This window comes from Podarcis erhardii (assembly GCF_964252035.2).
Source record: "Podarcis erhardii genome assembly, chromosome: 14".
Lineage (NCBI taxonomy): Eukaryota > Metazoa > Chordata > Lepidosauria > Squamata > Lacertidae > Podarcis > Podarcis erhardii.
The window spans coordinates 36,753,610-36,779,033 of NC_138503.1; the positions used below are offsets into that span (position 1 = coordinate 36,753,610).

A 25,424-nucleotide genomic window follows, 5' to 3' on the forward strand; every position below is an offset into this window, starting at 1 on the left:
TTGTAATGATCACTGAAATGAAACGATTTCAAGGAGATGAGGAGGCAAATGTTGCTGTTCTTTCAGCAAAGGGAAAGAAAATGCCCCTCAGTCCCGTCTCTCTCCCTCTGCTATGGCCTGATGGGACGGCTGTAATGACATATTGCAATAACCAACAGCAATATTACCAGAGCATGAATAATTGCGGGAAGGTTTTTCTCTCTGGTGGATATGGCCTGATGCCTGAGGCAGATGATGCAAATAGGTTCCAAATGTTGGAAAATATAAGAATTAAATGAGAACTTGCTGCTTTTTTTAATGTGCTCTCAAATCTGCTGCCTGAGGTGGGCTGCTTTACCTTGGCTAATGGTGAAGAGAGCTTGAAAATGGTTGCGCACCTGTGTTGGGAATTTCTCCAGTATGTTACAGAAGTTTCACTTTTTTCTGCCAGCTGCTTGTCAAAATTCATTTAGTTATATCTTTTAAAAAGTTGACAGGGTTGTTGACTACCAGATGAAGCAATCAGTCATGATGCTCATTAATTCATTCAAGAACACATGGGGGGGGGGGAGAAAGTTCAACTACAGGCTAGGAAATATCATTTTAAAATTAAAGACTGATTTGTAATGATTTTTTTATAGCGTAAGTCATGATCAGTCAGGGGACAGGATGCTGGTCAAGTGTTGAGCCAGTTGTCTTTCTAAAAGGCCCTTTGCTGGGCAGGGATTGTAGTTTGGTGACGGAACAACTGCTTGGCACAGAGGAGGAGGACCCAGGGTCAGTTTCTGGCTTCTCCAGCTAAAACAGCGTCACCCAACCTGGTGCCCTCCATATATTTTGGACTGCAACTCCCCATAAGTCATACATTTCCCTGTATCAGGAAAATTTTAATGTCTAACGTTTTGCAATTTTTATGTGCTGTAAGTAGCACAGAGTGGTGGTGGAAACCCAGTCAAATGGCTAGGGTATAAATAATAAAATTATTATTATTATTTTATTATTGTTGCTAGCAAAAAAGGTCCAGGGACATTTTCTTGGCAACTTAAAGTCATGTGTCATGTATGATTTGAGAAAACCCAGCTCCTCAGAAGCTACCTTTTACTAAGCCAAGCTGTTGATACATATAGCCAAGTATCCGGGGGGGGGGGGTCACATAGCTTCCCTGATGCCTTCTGAAAGGGTAGCTTTCTCTGACTTGTGAATATTGAGTTTGAAGTATTATTATTTATTTATTACATTTGTATACTGTCCTTTATTCAAAGATTACTGAGTGGTTCACAACAGAAAAATACAAAATAAAGCATACCAAATGCATAGTAAAACAAAACAAAAAAACCCATAAAAACCCTTCCACAAAGCCTGGAGGGAGGCTAGGAAAGGATATGTAGAAAACAGTCTACTGAGAAAAGATAAGATTTACATTTCTTGCTCCAAGAAATTTGCATTTCTTTTTTACTGCAGATTTATTAAAGAAAGCAAAAGCGCAATTGTCATCTCACATTCACAATAAAATAAACATCAATACGTCCATCTTAAGATACACATACAGATTCATAAATGCCCTCCAAATGTCAAAACAGATATCCAAAGGAAGTTGGTGTTTCAAGAAAGTGCATTCAACTGCAGCAAGGGCATTAAGGACTTTAAACTGTTGCATAATAGATGGTGAATATTTATCCTTCCACGCTCAAGGTATATATGTCTCTTAGCAACTGCAAGGGCTCATAAATTCCATTTTTGTTGTCCAGTTGTTAGTCCTTATTTTGCAGGAATATAACTTAAAGTACACAAACATCTGCAGATATTTTGCCAGTACAAAATGTATACAGACAGCAACTTCAGACCAAACAGGGCATTTCAGGGGAAGCCCACATCATATGCCTCAATGAGACATTTCTAGCATTACACCTCCAAAATGCATCTGGCTTAGACAACCCCTTCATACAGAGCTGCTGTGGAGTCCAGTATACCCAAAATAGGTTTTTTTGCTGAATCAGTCAAAAGAAACATGCCATATAGATTCTACAGCAGTTTTTACATCCAAGAATAGAGAAGAAGAAGAAGAGGAGGAGGAGGAGGAGTTTGGATTTGATATCCCGCCTTTCACTCCCTTTAAGGAGTCTCAAAGCGGCTAACATTCTCCTTTCCCTTCCTCCCCCACAACAAACACTCTGTGAGGTGAGTGGGGCTGAGAGACTTCAAGGAAGTGTGACTGGCCCAGGGTCACCCAGCAGCTGCATGTGGAGGAGCGGAGACGCGAACCTGGTTCCCCAGGATTACGAGACTACCGCTCTTAACCACTACACCACACTGGCTCTCAGGGAAGACTCAGGGAAGGGTAGAAAACTGGGATCCAAAGTCCTGCCGACAAGATAGAATTTGGAATAAAGGCAGTAAATGGTTTACATTCTAATTGTATTTTAATTCTGCCTATAGAAGTCAGATTGCTTTGTGGTAAGCAGAATGCTTTCAATGTGGATCTGAGCAGGTTGTGGATGTCCAAGGCAGCAGAGGCTTCACTGGGAATATCATTGGTTAAACAATGCTGTGCCTTTCAGAGCTTGTTTAGCAATAGATCATCAGCCTCCTGCTAACTGATGGCATGTTTTTCACAGCAACCTTCCATAGCAGCTGCTATTAGACTCTTTGGAAATAGCTTTGCAGACGCTCAGTTCCGTTCTGCTTCTAAGATCAATACCCTCCTTTTATAGCTTTTTACAAAATGATTGATTGCCTCTGGGTCCTGTACTCTCCCCACTCTGCCCCCAGGGGTGACATTTGGAAAACTATTAATTAGTATCTGTGACAATGGGAAATAAATGGATCCATTTAATATTGTGGTAGACAGGGCTCCCAAATGCTATGTCTAACACTTTCTCGCTGGAGACTCTCTCTGTCATGCTATCAGGCAATCTGTTGTGCCTATTGGAGCAGGAGTGAGATACAAGGAAATCATCTGAAGATTTGCAATCAGTTCAGTTCAGTTCAGAGCAACTGTAGCTAGTGGGCTAGTGTAACTAGATGGATTTCTTTTGGTGGCTTTAAAAGAAGATTAGACAAATTCACAGAGGCTGCTAACCATGATAGCTATGCTCTACCTCCACCTTCAGAGGCATTATGCATCTGGAAACCAGTTGCTGGGACTCACAAGTGGGGAGAGTGTTGTTTGGGTCCTGTTTGTGGGCTTCCTATGGGGGGGGCATCTGGTTGGCTACTGTGAAAACAGGAGGCTGGAATCGATGTGCTGCTGGCTTGATCCAGCAAGCCCTTCTTATGTTGTCATTCCAGGATTGCTTGCAGAGGCAATACCCATTAGATGCAAATTATAGAATTGCAGAGTTGGAAGGGACTTCAAGGGTCATCTAGTCCCACCCCCTGATAATGCAGAACATTCCTCCTCCCTTTCCTCTCTCTGTGGCAGGGGTCAGCCACTGGTAGCTGTCCAAGGTGAGATGTGCCAAGGGATGCCAAGAAATGTCCCAAAGCCAAGAAGATGGTGTGGCTTAGGCAAGGTCCTGGCCCCAAAGGGTACCTTTTGATAGCCCTTTCTGTCCAAGCTGGCCCAGTGGACAGGAAGGGTAGGCATATGAAGAGGTCTGCAGGATCAGGACAAAGACCCCTTTGGTAGATAGCATTCTGTTCCTACAGTGGCCAACTAGATGCCCATAGGAAGCCTTTGTGTCCTCCTTTCCTATGTTGACTTTCCTTTTTATTTTTGTTTGTTGCTTTAATTGTATCATACAATTCTAAAAGGAAACTTCTTTTTTTAAAAAACAAACTATTTATGAAAACAAACATAATAAATTATGTAATCCCTCCAATCTATTTTGATGAGTGGTGGTTTATAAATCATCTAACAAATAAATTGAGCCCTGGTGGGATCCTACGCAAACTGGCAGGAGAAGGGTCTCGTCCTGTTGGGTCTCTGCCTCCTTCCTGTTTGTCACCCAGTGAGAGAGAAGAGGTGGCGGGCACAGAGGAAGCAGGGGGGTGGCAGATCTTGCACTCCTGTTCTCATTCGTTAATGGCACATCTCCCCCACCCACCACACTCCCTCTGTATGTTGATGAGCTACCCTCAAGGTCCTGAACGGTGTTTGTGGGCTAGAGCTCACATAAGTTTGCTTCTCTTGACCATAGTTGGAATCAAGGAGTAAGCAATGTAAGAAAATGTGTTATGGTAAGAAACATGAGCCTATGTGCATCGCTCTGGAGCATGTATTCTACCTTAGGCAGAGAAAGCAGGAAAGTTCATAGAACTGGCTGCTTTGCCATATTGTTGTCAGCATAATAGTGATGAAATTGCTTTAAGTTTTTGACCTTTGAAGGATATTTCCCTTCCTAGATTAATTGCATAAACCCATGTGCAGGTGTTTTGAGTGTACAAGAAGTCACAGAAGCACTTGGAATACATTTTCAAGTGTTGTGCATGGCTTTAGGATATAGCTCTTTGTTTCATTCTGCCATACAAAGAAGCGTAAAACCAACACAACTGGCAGTGCATATTTGAATTTTTACTTGCTGGCTTAAAAAAAGCAGACTAGTAAATAAAAATGGAGGCTAGAAGCACTTTCTCCTCTGCCCTTTTCATGCTCTTCTCCCCCACTCCCTTTATGGGTGACAGCACTAAAAAGGGGTCCTTAGCCTTCCCGTTAACATTTACCATTGTGCTTTGCTGTGCCACAAGGCAGCACCTCTGAGCTGGCTCCATCTGCAAATGAAGTTGGAAGACATGAACTGGAACGAGCTCAGGTGGTGCTTCTTCTAAGCAGGCTAGGGATAAGGACCAAAGTTAGCCCAGTTAGCTTTCATACTAGTTGCAGGGAAAGTGGCTTTACTTCCCTCATGGCTAGCACACACAAAAATTGTATAGATTCTCATAGACAGTTGATTAACATTTGTAGATGTTCTTTTATTGAACCAACAAGTTACGTAAAAAGCGTTTTAGTCTACTGAACCTCATAGAATAATCTTCTGGCACGAATCAAACAGGAGTGTGCCCAGATTCAAAGGTCTGCAGCACTTTTGAACAGCTAGAGTTGATCTAATTTAGAGAGGAACTTCTAGTCACTTTTTTTTAAGTCCCATTCTATGGAACTAAGCTGGCTGCAAAGCCTTTGATATTAACCCAAGCAACAGCTTATGTCTTGTTACCCTCCTGAGCGGAAGCATGGTGCAGCTGCCTTTCTGATTTTGATGTTTTCCCTTCCCTGCAGGAAGCAGAGAACACTTTGCGTTTGATGCAGAACAAGCTGAAGGAGGAAGAGAAGCGCTTGCTGAAGAGTGGAAGTGAGCTCTGTTTGTTAACTTTTTCGGGTGTCTGCAGACCCAGGGTCCCATGCAGTTTGACCCTTTCCATTTGCATGTTACCATGGTCATTTGAGGTGGAAACTAAACACCAGGCAGGCAGAGAGGCATATGGAGCTACAGCAGTTTTCTCTTTCTGCTTGATTGTCCTGTCACTCTATTTACTATTTTCAAGGCAGAATGGGAAGTCAAGGCTGTATGTTGTCTGTTGCCCCCACCCACCCCATTTCAATGATGGGAGCTTTGGGTAGGTCATGGCTGCTTACTGTCTAAATATCTATCTCTGAGCCCCAAATCAGCTGCATTATGGACAGCATGGTAGGTAAGCTCTATTATTGTTAGGAATAGAAGTGAGTCACTTTCACTTTAACAATGTAGTATCAAACCCATTAGCTGCAGGGGGGTTGGACATGGTCCCTTCCAACTCAACAACTCTATGAAGCAGTTTTGCCATGCTGTGTGCTAATAATAGGGGATTTGTTGTATTATTTATTGACCGCATTTATATTCCACTCACACCCCCCCGCCCATTTGCTCAAGACACTTTACTGTGCAAAATCATGGCCACCAATCCGTTAGCTACAAAAAGGAAAGGGATAATAGAAGGGGGTAGAGAGTAAATTCAGATACCAGTTCATCTGTAATAAGGTTGCATAATGATTTGGGTGGAATGTGCCTGGCGCACATCATCATGGAGGAACCAAACAGTAGTTGGTCCCATAGAAGGAGGCCTTACACTCTCACATTTTTTTCTCTGATGTGGCCGGTGCATTGCCTGTTAGTGGAGTGGAAGAGCCAAATGGTAACTGGTCTGATGGAAGGGGCCTCACCGCCTTACCTCTCCAGCTCATGCAACTATGGGGAATGAATAGACACCAATGGAGTGAAAGAAATTGATGGATGGCCTATCCAACAAAAAACAGGTTTTGGTTTTTTTATTATCCACCTGACTATTAATTCAAAGCTGTAAATTGCAACTCACCTGGGCACCTGTACTAGCTAAGAAAACCTAAAACCAGGCAAGGAGCAACAACATATTCCTCCTTTAGGGTATAAATGGCTAATATAAGTTACAGGCATGCAAGAGGCAAGCAGAAAACTTTCTATGAGCTAGTAACTTTTGCAGATGAATATGCAAAACTGGATTAATTCACCGATTTGCAGATTACATTGAACTAAAAATGGGTGTTATAGTATTGGGTCCTGTTTAAGCCATATGAAAATAAGTAACTCTATTTAATTAGCCAAAGATGCTGCTCTTCATCTGATAAGCAGTTCCAGTCAATGTTTCCTCTCTTTTTACTCTAGGTCAAATCTCTCCAGTGGGAGGGAGTATTTAGGCCTGCTTTTAATACCAAGGGAACTATAATTAATAAGGTTGCCCACATGCTAACTTTTGACAGAAAATTTGGATCAGTGACAGATTGGAAGGAGCAATTTTATCCTGATGTTATTTCAATTTTGGCTTATTCTTAACTAAGACGTCAGCAGAGACCCTTAGGTGAATCATCCCAGTTATTTTAATATTGCTTTGTATGTCTTGAACACATTTATTGGGAGGCATGTGAGGGAGAAACCCAGAAGGTTTTCTCTTGTGGATCAGTTAAGGGAATTTTTGCTTTTGACTGAGACTGGCTGAGGCTTTTCAAGTCGCATTTGATAGTTCCGGCTTGTTAATACTTTTATCTCAACCTTCCTTGTCTTTGTCCTTTTGTATGTGGAAGCAGGCTTTAAGTAGCAGAGCACTGTTGGTTCTGTTGAGGACTAGTGTTCTGGCTTGCTGGGTCTTTGTAGATCAGGCATGAGGAAACTTTGGTGCTCCAGAAGTTGATGAACTACAACTCCCATAATCCCTGCTCATTGGCCATGCTTGTTGGGGGCTGATGGGAGTTGTAGTGAGCAGCATCTGGAGGCCCAAAGTTTCCCCATGCCATGTTCATCTTGCAGCTGTCTTCTAGAAGGAGACTTGAAAGGGCCTTTCCCCAGCTGATTTTTACCCTGGAACTTGATTCTGCATTGAGCAGGAGGTTGAACCAGATGATCTCCAAGGCCCCTTCCAACTCTACAATTAGATGGTTCTCTGAAAGGTTGGCTATGAGCAAAGCTGAGCATAATCAGACTTGAACATGAAGCCGAAGGACTTTAAAAAATGAATTTAGAGGAGTCTGAAGGAGAATAAATACACTTGCTCAGATACGTAATTCTTAGAATGTTCAGAGCAGTTCATGGACATTCTCTCAGTGATCACCATGTGCAGATGGCGTACTGAGGCTTTGAGATTTGCCTAAGGCCATCTCAGTGTGTATAGGTAAGATGAGATTTGAACCAGGATCCTCATCCCAGAGGCTTGTCTGCTGAAGTACACAGGACTGGACTTTCAATGACAGAGCTTTCCTCTGGAGCATAATTCCTTCTCAATCATAAAACTGCCTCTGTTTTACAAACTCAGTTGTTTGTTGTTACAGTATTGGCAAAATTCTGTTTGGGGAAGCAGTGAATGAGCTCCTGGGGCTTAGCTGCTCAAATGGAGTATATCACATATTTGCTTTTGTTTACAAAGATTTGAAGCAACTGGGGCAAACAAGAGCAGCTTTGATCCGTGGGGAAATCTGAGTTCCCAAAGTGAACATGAAGCACATATTGTTCTTGGCTTGAACAAAGCTTTATTGAGAAAGTGACACATCTCTTGGTGGGTTCTGCCTGCAGCTAAGGTGGAAACAAAGTATGATCAGTGAAAGATTTATTAAAAACCTTTGGGGTTTGGTGTGGGTCTTTCTTTCCTTCTTCAGTTTTTGGTTTACATCTGAAATTAGTGGCATACAAAGACACAATTTGTACTACCTTCTCATCTGATTCCATCTACATGTTAGGATCTTTTAGGGAAGTCATTTGTATTTTTAGTTAATAGCTGCTTTGTGGAACCACAGCATGGGTCCCTTTAAAGTGGTGGGGAGAGGCAATTTCAAATGGTACTTTGCTTTTTTTAAAAAGTGGATGGGTGGCAGCAGTGGCGTGAGGGAGTCCTCCATCTCCCAGCCACCATCCCTGCCCCCTTATAGGAGAAGGCAGCTGGTAAGTTGAGATTAAATCCTGCTGCCATGGGCGTAGCCAGGATTTTTGTTGGCGGGGGCAGAACCTCAGTTAGCTATGTATTTTTATTGATTTTTATTGAGGGGAGGGCAGCTGCCCCTTCCTGCCCCCCCCCCATTGGCTACGCCCATGCAGGATTAAGCTCTAACCTCCCAGCCATCAGCTGTCATCACCTGTGACCTCAGCGGATGAGAGGGTGGGTGTGGTTTGGGGGAAAATGGCCCAGTGGCCAATTGGATCCCCTGGTGGGCCAGGATTTGCCTGTGGGTTGGACGTCCCCCACTCCCTGCCTGGAGGAAAGAAGGTGGCAGTGGCAGCAGTATATCAGGCAGGCAACCATCACTCCAGCGCCACTGAGAGGAAGCCTTCCCCCTTAGAACTGCAACCTCTCTGTTCCCACTTTGCATTATTGTAGGAAGGACAGATGAGATGCCACGGCTGATGGTGTGCAGCACAGTTTCCTCCACCCCATTAACGTTCAGTTCTAAACTGATGAAATAGTCTGTCCTCTCTGCAGGGGACTTGGGTGAGGGTGCTGAGAATCTTCTCTTAGAAGTTCCCGAACTACAGTCCCCAAGATTCTCTGGGGGAAAGCCATAACCGTTGAACCAGGACTAATAGAAGTATGGAATGTAGAGAAGAACATTTTGTAATTAATCCGCAGCCCATTTTGTCCCTGTTGTTGTTGCTGCTGCTGCTGTTGTTGTTGCTGTTGTTGTTACAATAATTATTACTACGTCAGTTTGTTAATTTCACTTGGGTGAGAGATCCTTAATTTTCTACAAATCTTCTTGAATTGAGAACATATTGATCTTTCTTTCCCCTAAGTGAGGCACCTCCCTACTTCCTGGTGGTTTTGGATGACGCTGATTCTCTTTAGAAAAGATCACAGTAAAAAGAAAAGAGAGAGAAATTTCCAAAACCTTGTTTGTGATGAATGTGTAGGCAACAATCAAATTTCAAAGTGTTCTCCACTCCTACATTTGTAACTTCTGAAACGCTCTGACTAGCCACTATCTTCCCCATGCAAGCCTATAGGTACTTGTGTTTCTATGTGTTCTGATAGGTGTCTGATTTCTCTGGACCTTTTAACTGTGTTTGAGAAGGGCATGGAAATCAATTGCGTCATTTATCTGCAGGAGATGAGATGGAAGGCAGCTCGGGGAGCTGTTTCTGGCATATTTCAAAGTCCGGCTAGCTCCATTGAACTGAGCTGCAGGTTCCAGTGTTATGAACAGGGGTAAATAGTTATCTGTTTGCGGGCTCACACAGCTTGACAGCAAATGCACCCTATATTTATCACCGCTCATCTTGTGTTCTGTTGGGAATAGCTGGCCGGCATGATAAGAAGGAATGAGCAATGTTATCAAATTTCCAAGCTGATTCTCTTAAGTGTGATCATTGCAGAGACCACATGAAAAATCTAATGGCTGTGACCACGTAGCTAATCTTGACCTTCACACACACTGTAGAATTAGATCTCTGAGAGTAAAAGATCTGAAATCAATAAATGGAGGGTCTCCTTTAGTGGACAGTCTTCTTTTGTTCCATTCATATCAATATGTGAGTTTTCTGGACAGAAGCAGTGCCGTCTTCTTGCACTGCAATCCTGCACATTGTTCAGACTGCTTAAATGGCAGTAGGATTTAAACACCTACAGTGTGAGGGAGATGACAACCAAGAGCCTATCCCCCTATCCTCTCCACCCCTATCAAACGATGCTAATAGTAGTCCCAGAAGGGAATAATTTTGACAGAAGCAGCAGCACTGAGGGGAAGCTTGAAGCACCTCTTTTCTGCCATCTCAATTAAAAGGTCATTCCTCACCTCGACTGGGTTTTTATTGTTATTATTATTTAAAGTTGTGTGCTCGTGACTGTGGATTCCCCAGTGCCATGCCTGAAGCAAAGTTATTTCCCGAGTCTTAACCGGAGATCTCCTTTGCACATAGAGCAATTGCTCTGTTGCTGAGCTGTGGTCTGCCTGTCAGCCCACCATCATTCCTTCAAGCTGAAGCAAAGAACAGAAAGAGATGGAGCTGATGTCCTAATAACCGTCTTTGGTGGGCATTCTTGTTTTTATTTAGACAATGATGACTCGGACATAGAGATCCATGAGGATGAGGGATCTGACAGTGACATGGAAGACAGGCAGCTAATGAAGCAGCATACGGCCATGGAGATGCTGATGCAAGGTACCTGTGCCTATACACCTGGTGGACGCTCCATTGCAGATGAAAGGGACCCAAGGGGCTGAGTGGTTTGTCCTGCAGGGCGGTGGGAAACAGCAAGTGCCTAGAAACTTGATGGTGTCGCCTACAATTTTGAAATACTTGCTCAGCTCTGGGAAGGGCTGGCCAACAAAATGAGGTTGGGAGTCTAAAATATATTCTTTCTCAAGCCGCTTTCTGGAGTTGCATTTCCGGCCGAGCTGCACATTTATAGGAACAATTATGTGTTTACTGAATATGATACTGCCTCAGGCATTTAGAAGTTAGGAGCTATGAGGTGATTTTTTTTATGGCTGACGGGCAAGCTGCATACTTTCTATCTCGCAGTTCCTCTCCTGAAGAACTTCTCTCCATCTTGGTTCACTTTCAGAATTGGAAAAGCATCTCCCTATTGCAGGGGGCTAAGCTGTGGGTGGGCAGGAGAGATCCATGCATCCGGTTTGTTTTTCGAATCAAATCCTCCTCCCCCTGCCACATTTTCCACATAATTGGGGCCTTTTTATGTTTAAGTACACAGAATTGTCCTCTCACTTCTAGCATGGCCCTTACAGTAAGTGGAGCTCTGGACTCATTTGAAAAATGGTTTCGCTCACAGGTGGGGAACATTGGTCCCTTCTGAAGTACGTAGCTGAACTGCTGCTGAACTACAACTTCCATCAGTTCCAGCAAACATGGCCAATAGCCATAGATGATTCAGGAATGTCTGGAGGGCCAAGGATTCCCCACCTCTGCTATAACTGAACCCTGTGCATGTGGCTCCATCCCCAGAACGGCTCCTCTAGTTCAACCAAGAGCAAGAGATGCAGTTGCTCTCCCACTCCTTCCCCAGATTCTCATATTAGGATACCACAAGGATGGCAGCGCTTTGTGGAGCCTCTCTGGAGCCTCGCCAACAATGTTAAGCTGGAAGCGTTAATGCACAAAATGACTTCGGGAGCTACTTGCATCTGTCTCCGAATGTCAGCTGTCTCCTGCTTTGGTCAAGCACTCTCGGCTCCTCCTTACAAAAAAGCTGTGACCTTTACTGGAACACAGAAAGCAGTCATTAGAGCAAAGCTGACATATTAGTGCCTTTATTTAAGTTTGTGTCATCCCGTCAAAGGCAGGGGTAAGTGAAAAGGTGTTCCCTATAGACAGCATGTGGATTGTCCTACAGCTTTTGGAAGGACAGGAGCACCGTCAAGAAGGGGCCCGTTCTGACAGGCAGCGAACTTTTACCTCTCTTGGCCTCTCAGCCAGAAAACAGATCCACATATTTAGGACTCTCTAGCACTTCATTTATTATTTCTCTAAATCCAACATAGCCTTTCAAAGCATCTTCTTTCTAATACAATCAGAAAGGTGTGACCTGAGGCATTGTTGCTTGCTGGGTCCATGTTCACTTTCTCGTCTCCCTCTCGTCATTTCTGGTCAAAGAGACTACAACAAACAAACACACAAACAAACCCTACAACCACCCACCCCAAATCTGAGAACAGGGATACTGGCAGGATGAGTCTGAGAGTCAAGTGCCTCTTATACCACCTTTGGCTCCCTAGAAAGAAAGATACCCAGCATTGTTGTGTGTTCAGCCACATTCTCATTGATTCTGTCTCCTTCTCTGCTCCAGGGAGACCAAACAAACGGATTGTAGGAACGATGCAAGGTGGAGACACAGAGGACGATGTAAGTAGTCGCTAAAGATGCTATTGGCAAAAAGGTGCTTTTTCCATGGCATACCTTCTCATTCCGCAACAGGTAGCCTGTCTCTTCAGTTTCCCCTGCCTTATTTCACTTTCTGCTTTTGTCTCGCCCGCTTTCCTCAAAAGCTCCTGCATCTTCCCCATCTCATCTATTCTCTTCGCTGTAGGTCTATTTCTCTCCTTCCTAGTGCAGCCACTTCTTTGCCTTTTCCTGCTGTTCTTGCGATTAAGTTAGGTAAGCAGAGCAGCAGACTGGCAAGCAATGCTTCTCAGAGGTCTGTCTGTCTCTCCCCCTCCCTCCCTCCCTCCCTCCCCCCTCCCCCCTCCCCTCTCTCTCTGGGGACAGAGACTTCTTTTGTGATCACGCCATCACTATCATTTCTTTTGCCTTCAAAATTTATCATACGGCGCCTGGTAATTTTACTGTTACTAAAAGCATTAAGCACTTTACAATAGATAAAGACAGATCTTGATTGACGGGGGTGCTAATTGGTCTTTGCGGAACCTGTGCTGCTACTACCCCAGTGGGACAGATGAAAGTGACGAGGAGCATGCGGCCACCGGCAGTTCTGTTTTTTCTGTCTGTCCTCCTAGTAACATTTTGCTAAAGAAAATTGCATCCAAGAAAAGACATGACCACACCATGCTCAATGCTTTTCTGCTCCCCCCACCTCACATGCCATGTCATTGGTACAACTTGCAGAGGACAAGGAAGGCCTAGCTGTCTTGCTGATAGGTTCCAGGTCATTCATACCTAAGCATTACTGTGGTGATATCAGAGCCCACCATTAAGCCCCATCAGGATGGCAGGCACAAGAAACAGGGCCTTTTCGGTGGTGGCTCTATCCCTGCTGAATTGCTCACCCTCTTTGCACAGGATCTCCCTTTAGTTATTTTCAAATGTGCTTTAAACTGCTTTCAAAAGAATTTGGTTGTTTGTCTACATCATGTAAACTGCTGTTCCTTTTATAACTTAAAATTAATTGTTTTGTTTTTATTTTAGTTATGAATTGCCTTATGAGAGTCTTTGGCCTGGGGTGGGGGCTAAAAATTAAATAATTTGTAGCTTAGGCCTGAGTCCCACTGAAATAAGTAAATATCGATTTAACTCTCTTTTATGTCCCACTGCTTTCAGTGGGATTTGGCCACCCTAAGATCTGCAAGATTTCACTCTGTGTATTTAATATCAGGGTGTTTCTTCCCAGCAGAATGTTTTTGAGTACTTTCTGACTAAGAAAACCTTTTGTCTCTAAAGCAATTTGCCACTAAAGCTTGGGCTTCTCTTAAGTCTGTCATTTTTATTCCTGTAGGAGCCAAGCTCCTGGGCTCTTCCCCTTGGGATAGACTACCCTCCCTGGCTAGAAACTGCTGCTTGCGTTTTAAATATGCATTGTTCAGGTCAGCCTGAAGTCATTGCACGGATGCAGGAAATACTAAAGCCTTTGCACTTCCTGTGTGAAAACCAGGTTTACTGAATTGGAGCTGCCACACGAAGGCCTCCTTTGAATGGCTCAGGGTGGCGGCTGCTCACTTGAAGTAGACAAAGAGGCTGTGTTTGTTTGGATAGCTGTTTTAAATTGTGGTGTTAGGTTTAAAGTGTTGTTGCAACTTGGTTTGTTCTTCTGTTGTTGTTGTTTTTGTTGTTGTTGTTTTTAATTATGACTGCATCAGGGTGGCAGCGAAGGCAGATATGAAATTGGTCTTGCATTTGCCAAGGCCAGCAGTGGACAGTGGCATACCCCACATAGGGGAGTGATTTTTCTCAGAACTCCAGCAGTTCTCTCTTGGCACACTAATGTGCCCCTAACCCTGTTGGAACATTTCTGCCCTAGCCTCAAAATAAGCAGCTGCCCTTAAACAGTGTATGGCAGGATAACAGCCACACAGAGCTTGGGCTATAATTTGGAGCAGATTCCCTCAAAAAGTGGCGAACTCTCCTTCCTTGGAGGTTTTTAAGCAGAGATTGGATGGTCATCTACCAGAGATTTTTTTAGCTGTGATTCCTGCATTGCTAGGGGCTCGACTAGATGACCCTTGGGGTCCCTTCCAATCCTACAGTGATTCTAAACAAGCCCCTTCTCCCAGCCTGTATTGCTGTCAAGCAGATTCCTGGCTCCTCTAAGGAAATTTGGGTCACATCAACACCACACATTTAAAGCACTCTCATACGACTTAAACAAACACGATTTTCTCCCCCCCAAAATTTGAAACTCACAACTGCCTCATTGGGGCAAGACCTACTGGAAAGAGATGCTGTGATCTCTAGACCTGAGCTGTTTGGGTTTCTTTGAATAAAGAGTTAACTTCACTGACACTGACCTGCTCTTGACACCTAACTACAGTGGTACCTCGGGTTACATACGCTTCAGGTTACATACACTTCAGGTTACAGACTCCGCTAACCCAGAAATAGTACCTCAGGTTAAGAACTTTGCTTCAGGATGAGAACAGAAATCGCACTGCGGTGGCGCAGCAGCAGCGGGAAACCCCATTAGCTAAAGTGGTGCTTCAGGTTAAGAACAGTTTCAGGTTAACAACGGACCTCCAGAACGAATTAAGTTCTTAACCCGATGTACCACTGTACTCTCTCAGCACAGACTACCGTTCCCAAGATTCTTTGAGGAACGCTGTGGCTGTCAAAGTGGAATAAGTGCTTTAAATGTATGGTGTGTGTGGTCTCTTTGGTGCCACTGAGAGGGGGCTGTACCCTGTCCACCTGCCCTGCTTGAATTCTCCACAGGCAGGAAGGCAGGCAGCTGCCCCACCCCACCCAGTTGTGCCGCTCACCTGTCTTCTCCTCCTCCCTCCTTTGGAGACTCTGCCCCCTCTCCACAGTGCCTCTTTCACTCCCATTCATTTTTGCAGTATTCGCTGGTTTCATTTCTCTCTCTCTCCTAATTTTTCCCCTTTCTGCTTCCATCTCGCGTTGCCTCTGCGCGCTGCTGCTCCCTCTTCCAAGGTCGGGGCAGCCCAAGCCCGAGCCAGTAAGCACAAAGTCTCCAGAGCCAAGGCTAAGGTGGGTGTGACTCCCGTCCGCAATGCTTTCCCCTCCACATGCCCAGGGCCCACACACACACAGCTCTGGTGGTACACAGCCCTCCTTCCCTGCAGCTTCTTTAGCCATTTTCAGCCATCGGTAGCACTCAGTGAAAAGAGTGAATAATGGTGAGATGCATATGGAGTTTACAGTGTCAGGAGAAGCCTCAAAAATGTTTTGGCCTGTGTTCTTAGATTTCTATCCAAGGAGAGGCAAGGGCAGTATTTAAAAAGACAGATCTTGGTTGGAAGCCACGCCAGAATTAAGCAGAGCTATTTGTTTTGGGGAAAGCAAAACACTCTGCGCGTGCTCAGATATATACTTTATTGTACAATATTCCTATCTGTTACTTTAAAGGAGGGGCATGGTCAAAATGGAAAAGCAACTCTTGCAAGCTGCTGCCACGTGATTTTCTTCAAATCCCTTTTCCTGCCACAGCTCCCCCCAAGGTTGTGCGGTGGAACGCAACAATTGATGTCCTTCCTCACACAGCACCTCATGGCGTTTGCTCCAATAAGATGTTGTGAAGGCCCTGGTAGCTGGATGTTCCACCTGCTGTGTCAGAGGCAGCATATCTCTGAATACTGGTTACTGTTGCCCTCAGTTTCTGCTTGAGGACTTTCCACTGGGGCATCTGACTGGCTACTGCAAGAGCAGGGGGACGGACTAAATGGGCCTTTGGCCTGACCCAGCAAGGCTCTTCTTGTGCTCTTAACCATATCAATTTTAGCTGATTGACAAATATTTTAAATTGAGTAACAGCCTTGTTATTAATAATGATAAGCTCTTTTAGTGGTTTGAGTCTAAGAGTTTCTTACATTGAGCCTTCAAGACAGGGCAGTTTTTTTAAAAAAACCAAATAATAAATAAAATATTTTTACAGGAGGACACTGAAGACAGTGAAATTGATTTGGATGACGACGATGATGATGATGACGACGACCTGGAAGATGACAGCATGGATCTCTCTCCCAACAAGGCGAGTCGGAGGGTGAGGAAGCCCGAGCCCCTGGAGGAGAGTGATAATGACTTTTGAGCAGCCGGGTCATCTCCAGGGACAAACCTTGAGGAGCACAGAGAAGCTAAAACATTGACCCACATGACTCTGACAGGATGTACTCTATAGAGTAAGGCAACCTTGATACCAGTGAAAAGAGTACCAAAGTAGTAATATATCTTGGAACTCAAAGTAGCTTAGCTCTTTTGCTGTTGTCAGTTCATGAACAAGGAAATAACACTTACATTCAGGGAGCTGTCATGTCACACTCCATGGTGCCAAAGTTTTAAGAGACCCAGCAACACACACACACACACACACACACACACACACACACAATCCAGCAACACAAAGCAGTTTAGACTCCTACAAGATTCCTGGTATCTTTTTGATACAAACATGAATCTGGAATTGTTTCAAAGGACAATTCAGGATAAATTAACAGCTGGGCTTCAGATTGAATTGTGAACTATCATCCCAAGTGCCTCACTAACCGTGGCAGAAGAAAATGAATTCTGTCTTTTGCCAAGAACAAAGGAATATTGGAGGCCCAGCAAATGTTTCCATCACTTTTACCAAAGCTGACAAGGCAGGAAAGGAGCCCACAATTAGTTTGGGGCTCTGCTTTGTCTTTAATTTACCCCTTTGCTATATGAGCACATATAAAGCACCCTCATATTGGGATAAAAGAAGCTCTAGGAATGATAGTATCTCCAACCTCATTATTTAATACCAAGTCCTTGCCACACATGTCCATGCTAATGTAAAACCAGGTATCAGTTTGGTTTTCCTAAGAAACTTTTCATATTTTTTTTAAAAAAAACACCTCATTTAGTAGAAATACAAGTTTTATTTTGTTTTGTTTATTTTGTTTTTCTCCCCTTATTCTGGGCCAGTAAGTTTCTAGGCACTGAACAGGCTTGACTGAATACTTTGCTCTTGTCACAAGCCACACAGTGCTACCAGTCTCTGAATGCCTCTGTGTATAATTTTATTTTCAGAGGATAAATGAAAAATATTTTATAGATTCAATCCCCTAACAGTGGCAGGTATCACCTGTTGAGCTAGTTCTGTGTTGAGGATTCCTCAGTTGTATTTTCCAGACTCACTCTGAACCTCTTTGACTTTTACATTCATTCCCTCGTTTCACAAAATAAACGACTTTACAGTCTTGTTTCTTCTTGTGGTGTCAGCTGCTTTCAGTTTATGAGGAAGGCACAAACCACTGCTGCAGATCCCCCACAAAATGTCTGAAGCACCGAACCACCTTCACCAGCAGGAACAAATATCCAGAATGAAAATGACAAGGTTTGTCATCCTCTTCCACAGCTGCCTTCAGCTCAGGCCACGTCCCCACTTAGTACCATCCATTGCAGCATCCTGGCGATCTGCCTTTGCACCACATCCTTGTCAGTGAGCCATTTGTGAGGAAGGGGCATGTCTCCAGGGCGCAGGATGTCTGGAATCCCAGAGCACCTCCAGGGAAGTTTCTCTTTCACATCTCCACAACGCAGCTGGGGGCATTTGTACGGATGGCATCAGCAATCACCTTGGCTCCTGATTCACCTATTTTGTTTCCCTGTAAGCTGTGGAGGGAAGACAAAGGGTTGACTCTTAATGCAGCATCACTGTCTGGGCACTACTCACAGTCTGAGCAGTAATTGCAATTTTCTCCCATGTCAGAATCACCAAAAAAGAAGAAGAAGCAGCTCTGAGCTGGGGGAGAGGTTGAATGGCTTTCCCTGTTGCGCATTACTTGGTTAGGTTCCTTGAACCAGTTGGAGCTTTTGCTCAATGGGCAACTTAATCGAGTGATAACTGTTGTGCTTGTGCCCTAAAGGTCTGGACAGCAGAAGCTGCGGATGGTGGGCACTCCTGATTTGTGACAGATTTGGACTGGAGTGCTTTCCAACCAATTAATATCTAAAAGCTGGATACAGGGAGCAGTGGGGCTAGGGAAGACAGTTAATGCATTTTGGTTGCCAAGCCATGGTCAATATTTAGCCAGTCTCAACCCCACAGGAAAGGTTTTTAGCTTGGGATTGTCCTCCAGGCCCACAAACAGCAGCTAACTCTTAACTCCTTTGCTGAATATTCAGGAACTAATCACTATTGCAACAAAGAAGTAAAATTAACTACTTGGGTCCATCATACAGCTGTCAGCCTAGGATGCCTGTCCCTCCTGGAATCTGCCCTGGCTCCAACATCCAGCTTTATAAGTCCTTTGTGTTTTCCTTTCAGTAGGAAAAGAGGGAAGGGGCAGGTTGGCTCCTGCGGGAGAAGGGCCAAGGAGTGGTATCTATAAAAGAAAAGTAACTAGGGCAGAGGGACGCGGGAGGTGCTGTGGTCTAAACCACAGAGCCTAGGGCTTGCCGATCATAAGGTTGGCGGTTCAAATCCCCATGACAGGGTGAGCTCCTGTTGCTCGGTCCCTGCTCCTGCCAACCTAGCAGTTCGAAAGCACGTCAAAGTGCAAGTAGATAAATAGGTACCGCTCCGGTGGGAAGGTAAAAGGCATTTCCGTGCGCTGCTCTGGTTCGCCAGAAGCTGCTTAGTCATGCTGGCCACATGACCCGGAAGCTGTCTGTGGACAAATGCCGGCTCCCTTGGCCTATAGAGCAAGATGAGCATGCAACCCCAGAGTCGTTCGCAACTGGACCTAACGGTCAGGGGTCCCTTTACCTAACTAGGGTAGGGCACCCTCTCCTCACTGTGCTTCCTGCACATCTCCACTCTGGCTTCTGAGATTAAACCAGATACTGATCCATATGTTTTCAAGCTTATCTGCCATAAATGGGCTGGAAACTTTTTTTCAAAAAAGTTTAGGATCTCAGGAAGAAGAGTTCTGCTTCCATGGTACATCCATTAATGTATGGAATGCAATGCTTGAGGTTAAGTAGCAAGTTCTGCTCCACCCCAGGCCACCCATTCCTGCCATATATTGTGGGGTCTGGGTATGAAATGGCTTTGACACACACTTTCTAGACCAAGAGCACTGAAAAGTGAGTTACTTGATGTAGGTGAGACTGTGGCTTCCAGTCAGAGCTGTGGCAATGCAGATCGCTCCGTCCATGCCCAGGGAGTTCTCTTGGAGGCTGTGGGCAAGAGAACATGGGCATATGGAATCCATTATGCACAGGCTCATACACAGTGTCTGCTCCAGCTTTGTTTCGCTTCCCCCAGAAAAGTGTAAAGTAATATCTGCCTGGCCATTGAGTATCTACCATACAGGTAGGGTAAGTTCCATCCAACAGCCCAGATGAAGCCCACATAGCCATTTGCTCTGCATCCCACCCCCTCCTCCCAACATGCAGCCTTTAGGCTTGATTTTTTTAGACAATAACTTCCATTGGTCAAATTAGTTTTTTAAAAAATAAAACACTAATTGCCACATGGTATTTTTGGTGGGGTTCATAGCTTGGTCAAGCCTCATGAGCTCTGATTCCCCCTGTCAAAATGTAGCAGTCGGCCTTGGAAAAATATCTCCTATTGGCTTTAAGGGGAGACCATTTTCTAGCCTAATTGTTTGGGCTATTCATGGAGATCACGGCTGCCGATGGAAGGGCTCGCCGTCACCTGCCTGTGCACTGCGACACCTCCACCAACACATTCCTCAGCCCCCACAATTAAACTTGACAAAAGTGCCACTCCTTGCCCCAGCCAAGCCTAACTGCTTTCTGTGGGAAAGAATGAATGAATGAATTTGTTAAGTCTACATGAATGCATATGGGTAGACTGGTGCCCACCCACTTTTGCACTGACCCCCAGAAAGTCAGAAGAGATTGTAGCCCTCAAGCCGAAAAAAGGTTCCCCACTCAAAAGCAGTGCTTAAAAGACGAGTTGTCCCCACAAATACTGTTTCGTATTGCTAGCTTCCTCAAGCATTAGAAAGGTTCAGAAGAGCTTTTCACAGCGTCAGCTGTCTTATGGGAAGAAATGCCTGGAGATCTGTGATGGTTTTAAAATGCTGTATCTATTTATAAATGCACTACACGAGCAGCCTGGCACCTAGTCAAGTGGTTCTAGCCTAGTATCAGTCACTCCAATAGCAACAACAGACCTTTGCAGCTTTTCAAGGTGATTTTTGCCATCTGGGTGCAAAACCCAGGCTTTGGGGGAAGGGGGTGGTTTGCTCTGCCTGGAATTCCACTGCAAAACTCTTATTTCTTTTAGCCCTAACCCAAGCAGGATACATGTGGCACACATTTTATTGGTTCAGAATTAGCCACCAACCACACAAGGCCATTAAACAAGCTCTTTCAGCCATTATGCAAACCCAAAGGCCATCTCTTGACACTCTTGAATGACAGAATGAGCCCATCTGTATCCTGTCCATTTTACTTACTTCAGCCTGCGGAGGGCGCTGTTAACTTTCAAGGCATTGGCCATTGCCTTGGCCCCTGCCAAACCGATGGCGTTTCCTCTCAAGCTGTCAAAGAAACAAGAAAGATAAATTAAGGCCAGGTATTCAGTTTGATAGTTTTACAGCTATGGTTTTCTCAGTAGTGATGTATGGAAGTGAGAGCTGGACCATAAAGAAGGCTGATCGCCGAAGAACTGATGCTTTTGAATTACCGTATTTTTCGTACCATAACACTCACTTTTTTCCTCCTAGAAAGTAAGGGGAAATGTCTGTGTGTGTTATGGAGCGAATGCCTACGGATGGCGGGGGGATCTGCTGCAGTCGTGAGCAGAGGATCCATGGTTCCCCTTCCTTCCCTCCTCCGTGGCTTGCTTTGAAACAGCAAAGCAGGAGAAGAGCCGCTGAGTGATGAGGAGAGAGAGACAGAGAGCCTGCTTGCTTTAAAGGAGCAAAGCGGGAGAGGAGAGGAGCCGCTTACATGAGTGTAAGCGGCTCCTGTCCAGTTGGCTCCTTTAAAGCAAACAGGCTCTCTGTCCCTCTCCTCCCCACTCGCTAAATAACAGCAAAGATTTTTCAAGCAGGCTCTCTGTCTCTCTCTCCTCCCCACTCGCTAAATAGCAGCAAAGATTTTTCAAGCAGGCTGTCTGTCTCTCTCTCCTCCCCACTCGCTAAATAGCAGCAAAGTTTTTCGCAAGCAGGCTCTCTGTCTCTCTCTCCTCCCTACTCCTCTTATAAGAGCCTTCTCCTCTTATACCCCTCTTCTGCATTATTAACAGCATCCTTCTCCACCCACCCCACGTGTGTTCCTTGTCCCTTGAGTGCTTTTCCTTCCCTCCCCACTTAAAACATGGTTACAAAGCACGGATCCACATGGATCCTCAGGATTTTTGCACTGGGTCACCCCAAATTCACCATCAGATCACATAGCATGTCCATGGCTACAGCTTGCACCAAAAAAAATCACGCACCCACTGTTGCCTGGGGCCGTAGTGGTGCAAAAACGTAGTTACAAAGCACGGATCCACATGGATCCTCATGATTTTTGCATTGGGCTACCCCAAACTCACCGTCAGATCACATGTCTGTGGCCACAGCATGAACCACAAAAAACATACATCCACTGTTTCGTTTAGATTTTTTTTTCTTGTTTTCCTCCTCTAAAAACTATGTGCGTGTTATGGTTGGGAGCGTGTTATAGAGCGAAAAATATGTTATGGTGCTGGAGGAGACTCTTGAGAGTCCCATGGACCGCAAGAAGATCAAATCTATCCATTCTGAAGGAAATCAGCCCTGAGTGCTCACTGGAAGGACAGATCGTGAAGCTGAGGTTCCAATACTTTGGCCACCTCATGAGAAGAGAAGACTCCCTGGAAAAGACCCCGATGTTGGGAAAGATGGAGGGCACAAGGAGAAGGGGACGACAGAGGACGAGATGGTTGGACAGTGTTCTCGAAGCTACGAGCATGAGTCTGACCAAACTGCAGAGGCAGTGGAAGACAGGAGTGCCTGGCGTGCTCTGGTCCATGGGGTCACGAAGAGTCGGACACGACTAAACAACAACATTCAGTTTGATGCTGAAATGAAGCCACAATTCCACAAAGCCAGAAGAGTCTTGCTGAATTCCAGGTTGGCCATTGGCTGCACCAACTGGCCTAGTTCTGTGATGGCACCATTAAACTTATAATCCCCCCACCCCCTCCTGGATGAACATAGGGTCTGAGGAGTACTTACTCTAGTGTCTCAAGGCTCTTGTTAAGAACCAGGGCGTCTCCTAGAGCTTTGGCCCCACTCTCGCCTATCAGCGCCACTTGGAGGCTGCAACAAAACAGGGCACATTTAGAACAAACTCAAGGTAGCACCACCAAGTTGTGCCAAGGACACTCAAGCAGTGCTGGAAGGGTCAGCCCTACCATTAGGCAAAGGAAGGCAACCACTTCAGGCAGCTCATGTCGGCTGTTCTGAAAGGACAGCAAATAGTTTTTCAATTTATTATTGTTGCATTTTTACAGCCAGGAAAGGGGGATTGTCTGCCTCAGATGTCAAAGTAACTCTAGCTGTGGGTGTTGTGTTCTTCAGGGGCATAGCCAGTGTTGTGTCCTCTGGATGTTTTTGGCTCCCATCAATTCCAGGCAGCAATGACTGGAGTTGTAATCCAACAGTAACTGGAGGACATCATGTTGGCTCTCCCTGATGTACCTTGACCAAGTGCTGTTGCTGCTTTTTGCTTCTCTGCCTCAGGCAGAAAAATAGCTTGGGGCACCCTTGGGTGCTGAAAGGCCTCCCCCCACCTTGCCTTGTGTTCCTTTCACCTGAAATGGCTGGTATATATAACTTCCTTCCACAGGGCCTTTAAGACAGAGCTATTCTGCCTGGCTTTCAACGTGAACTTAGCCTGATCTTTTATTTCCCTTCCCTCCCCTTCCCCTTTTTATGAAGATTACCCACTCTGGGATCCCACAGCTAATTCTCCCCTGGTCTCCACGCTGGCCCAAATAGGACTAATTTAGCCAGCTAGCCCTGGTGATCATCTAATGTTTATTGGATGAATTTCCCCCCTAAATTGATTTTTGAATTCTGAATTTATTGTTATTCACGTTTTATGCTGTTTTTTATGCTGTTTTTTTGTTGCATTAATTAAGTGTTTTAAATTTGTTGTTAGCCGTCCTGAACCCAGTTTTTGAACAGGGAAGGATGGGGTATAAATAAAAAAATATTTATTTATTATTATTATTAGTAGTAGTAGTAGTAGTAGTAGTAAGTGCAGGAGAAATGAAGGTGGGCTTGGGTTGGCTTTTAATTTTAGGAAGTTCTGGTGGGGAACAGGCCTTGGACTCAGCTCCCATCTTAAGATCATCAGAAGAGCCTTCTGGATCAGGCCAATGGCCCATCTAGTCCAGCATCCTGTTCTCACAGTGGCCAGCTAGATGCCTATGGGAAGTCCAAAAGGAGGCACTGAGCACAAGAGGACTTTCCTCCCCTGGAACTGGTATATTCACATTTTTGAAGGTGTCATGCACCATTCAGCCACTCAAGCAAAAGGCAAGCAGGAAGGCAGGGCTGAGACCCTCTGGATCTTGCTGAACTCCAGCTCCCATCAGCCCCAGCCAGCATGGCCAACGGTCACAGATTATGAAAGTTGTAGTCCAACAATATACAGAGGGCTACAGCTTCCCCATCTCTTGCATTCACAGCTTACTTTCTGGGTTTTTTAACCAATAGCTTGGTTATTTAGCCTTTCCACATCATTCCTTCCTCTCTTCGTGGTCATTCTGGATTCCATGGTGGCATCAGTCCCTTGTGCCCTCTGCAGCCCTCCTAGTCAATCCCAACATTCATTAAGGGCATATGGCCCAAGCAGCCATGCACACAACACTGGGCCAGATATAGCTTAAGAGGCCAGCAGTTGCTGACCCCCTCCATGAGTCTTGCATCTTGATAAATCCCTTAACAGGTATTCCATCCTTGTGTATAACATGGAAACTTACTAGAGAGCAGTGAGTGTTGAGTTCACCCTCAGAGCAGAAGCCAGGGCAGCTGTTCCTTCATCCCCAATTGCATTTTCCTGTAAACTGAAACACAGAAGAGGCAAAGCTTTTGGTGTGTGTTTTTTAATACTCTTCCACATTTTTAACATTAAAAAACCTCCCCTACACTTTGAGAAGAAGCAAGAGTTTAGCAAGAGCTCCATGTTGGGAATTTTTGATTATTTGCTCCGGGGTGTGTAGGTGGGATATTTAAAAAATATGACAAACACACCCTACCTGCATTCTGAAGTGGCATAGTCCTCATTCCATATAAGGTGCAGCTCTAAGAAGCCCTGAGAGAGCTAAATTTTTGTGGGCACCCCCCTGAAAATGCTTACAGAGCTCAACTCCAATGAACCCTTTCTATGACTTCCCCGCCCCGAATCTTGGGGGTTATAGTTATGACAGGAATGGACTATTATTTATGGCAAAATCCCAGGGAACTGTTTCACAGATCTGTATTTCCCAGAGATCCAGGTTAAAAGCTATAGCAGCTAAACAGGTTTGAAACGAGTTTAGATTTGCAGAATGAATGTAACAAATGTGACACTTCTTAGAAGGAATTGATCAGAAAGACTCTCCTCCCTGGAAGAGAGGGGAGTGGTTGTGGGCGGGAGCCCAAGCTCCTCCCCTAGCAGGGGGCAGTAGCCCACTGCCTCCCCCACTCACCTGGCTGGCGCCCACGCCCATCGGCAGCTACCCAACCAGGTGCCTCTGAGGGGGCGTGTTCAGCAGCCTGTGCTGCGGCGCCAGCCCCTCCTCGGCCTCATTCTCCTCTCTGTCATCTCGTCGCGAGTCACCCACCCTCCACTCCCTTCAAGCTCAGGGTCTTAGTTCCTTGGCCTTGCTATGGACCTTAGGTTGGTTGCCCTGGTTGTCCAGGGGGCCTGGTAGGAATTTTTCCATTTGGCATTAGGCTTTTTGGTTTTTTCGCCTACCTCGTAGCAATCGTCACAACTTTCATGGTGGGTAGGTTAGGCATTGGAATAACATGTGGTGTGTTGAAGAGCTAGGTGTGGCCATTGCCTATGCCTTCAATATTTGGGTATTCCGTTAAAGGAATCCGGCGGTCGTGTACTCTGTCCGATGCCTGCTTGGCAGGAGGCCATGGCACGACCCTCGGTGACATCAGGAGAGAGCCTATAGTTGGATTAGCATCAACAGGCTCCACCTACTGGTGAATAAACCCACTTGTTTTAGACATCCAATGCCTAAGC

The 25,424-nt window shown here is 45.1% G+C and overlaps 2 protein-coding genes across 8 annotated transcripts in view; one reads left to right on the top strand and one right to left on the bottom strand.

Moving 5' to 3' along the window:
• Window positions 1-17,494, top strand: part of CLUAP1 (clusterin associated protein 1) — a 53,128-nt gene extending 35,634 nt beyond the window's left edge. The window contains exons 9-13 of one of the 2 annotated variants that reach the window (XM_081839916.1): window positions 5,195-5,267; window positions 10,461-10,568; window positions 12,214-12,269; window positions 15,246-15,302; window positions 16,207-17,494. In XM_081839916.1, coding sequence (XP_081696042.1) covers window positions 5,195-5,267; window positions 10,461-10,568; window positions 12,214-12,269; window positions 15,246-15,302; window positions 16,207-16,359 — 447 coding nt within the window. In that variant the 3' untranslated portion in view covers window positions 16,360-17,494. The remainder of the gene's footprint in view (window positions 1-5,194; window positions 5,268-10,460; window positions 10,569-12,213; window positions 12,270-15,245; window positions 15,303-16,206) is intronic. The other variant, XM_081839917.1, reaches the window with a different exon arrangement.
• NLRC3 (NLR family CARD domain containing 3) overlaps window positions 17,141-25,424 on the bottom strand; it is a 32,283-nt gene continuing 23,999 nt past the window's right edge. For all 6 annotated transcript variants that reach the window (XM_081839612.1, XM_081839616.1, XM_081839613.1 and 3 more), the window contains 5 exons: window positions 24,169-24,252; window positions 22,415-22,498; window positions 20,666-20,749; window positions 19,332-19,415; window positions 17,141-17,906 (listed from right to left, as the gene is read on the bottom strand). In XM_081839612.1, the coding sequence (XP_081695738.1) occupies window positions 17,816-17,906; window positions 19,332-19,415; window positions 20,666-20,749; window positions 22,415-22,498; window positions 24,169-24,252 (427 nt within the window). In that variant the 3' untranslated portion in view covers window positions 17,141-17,815. The remainder of the gene's footprint in view (window positions 17,907-19,331; window positions 19,416-20,665; window positions 20,750-22,414; window positions 22,499-24,168; window positions 24,253-25,424) is intronic.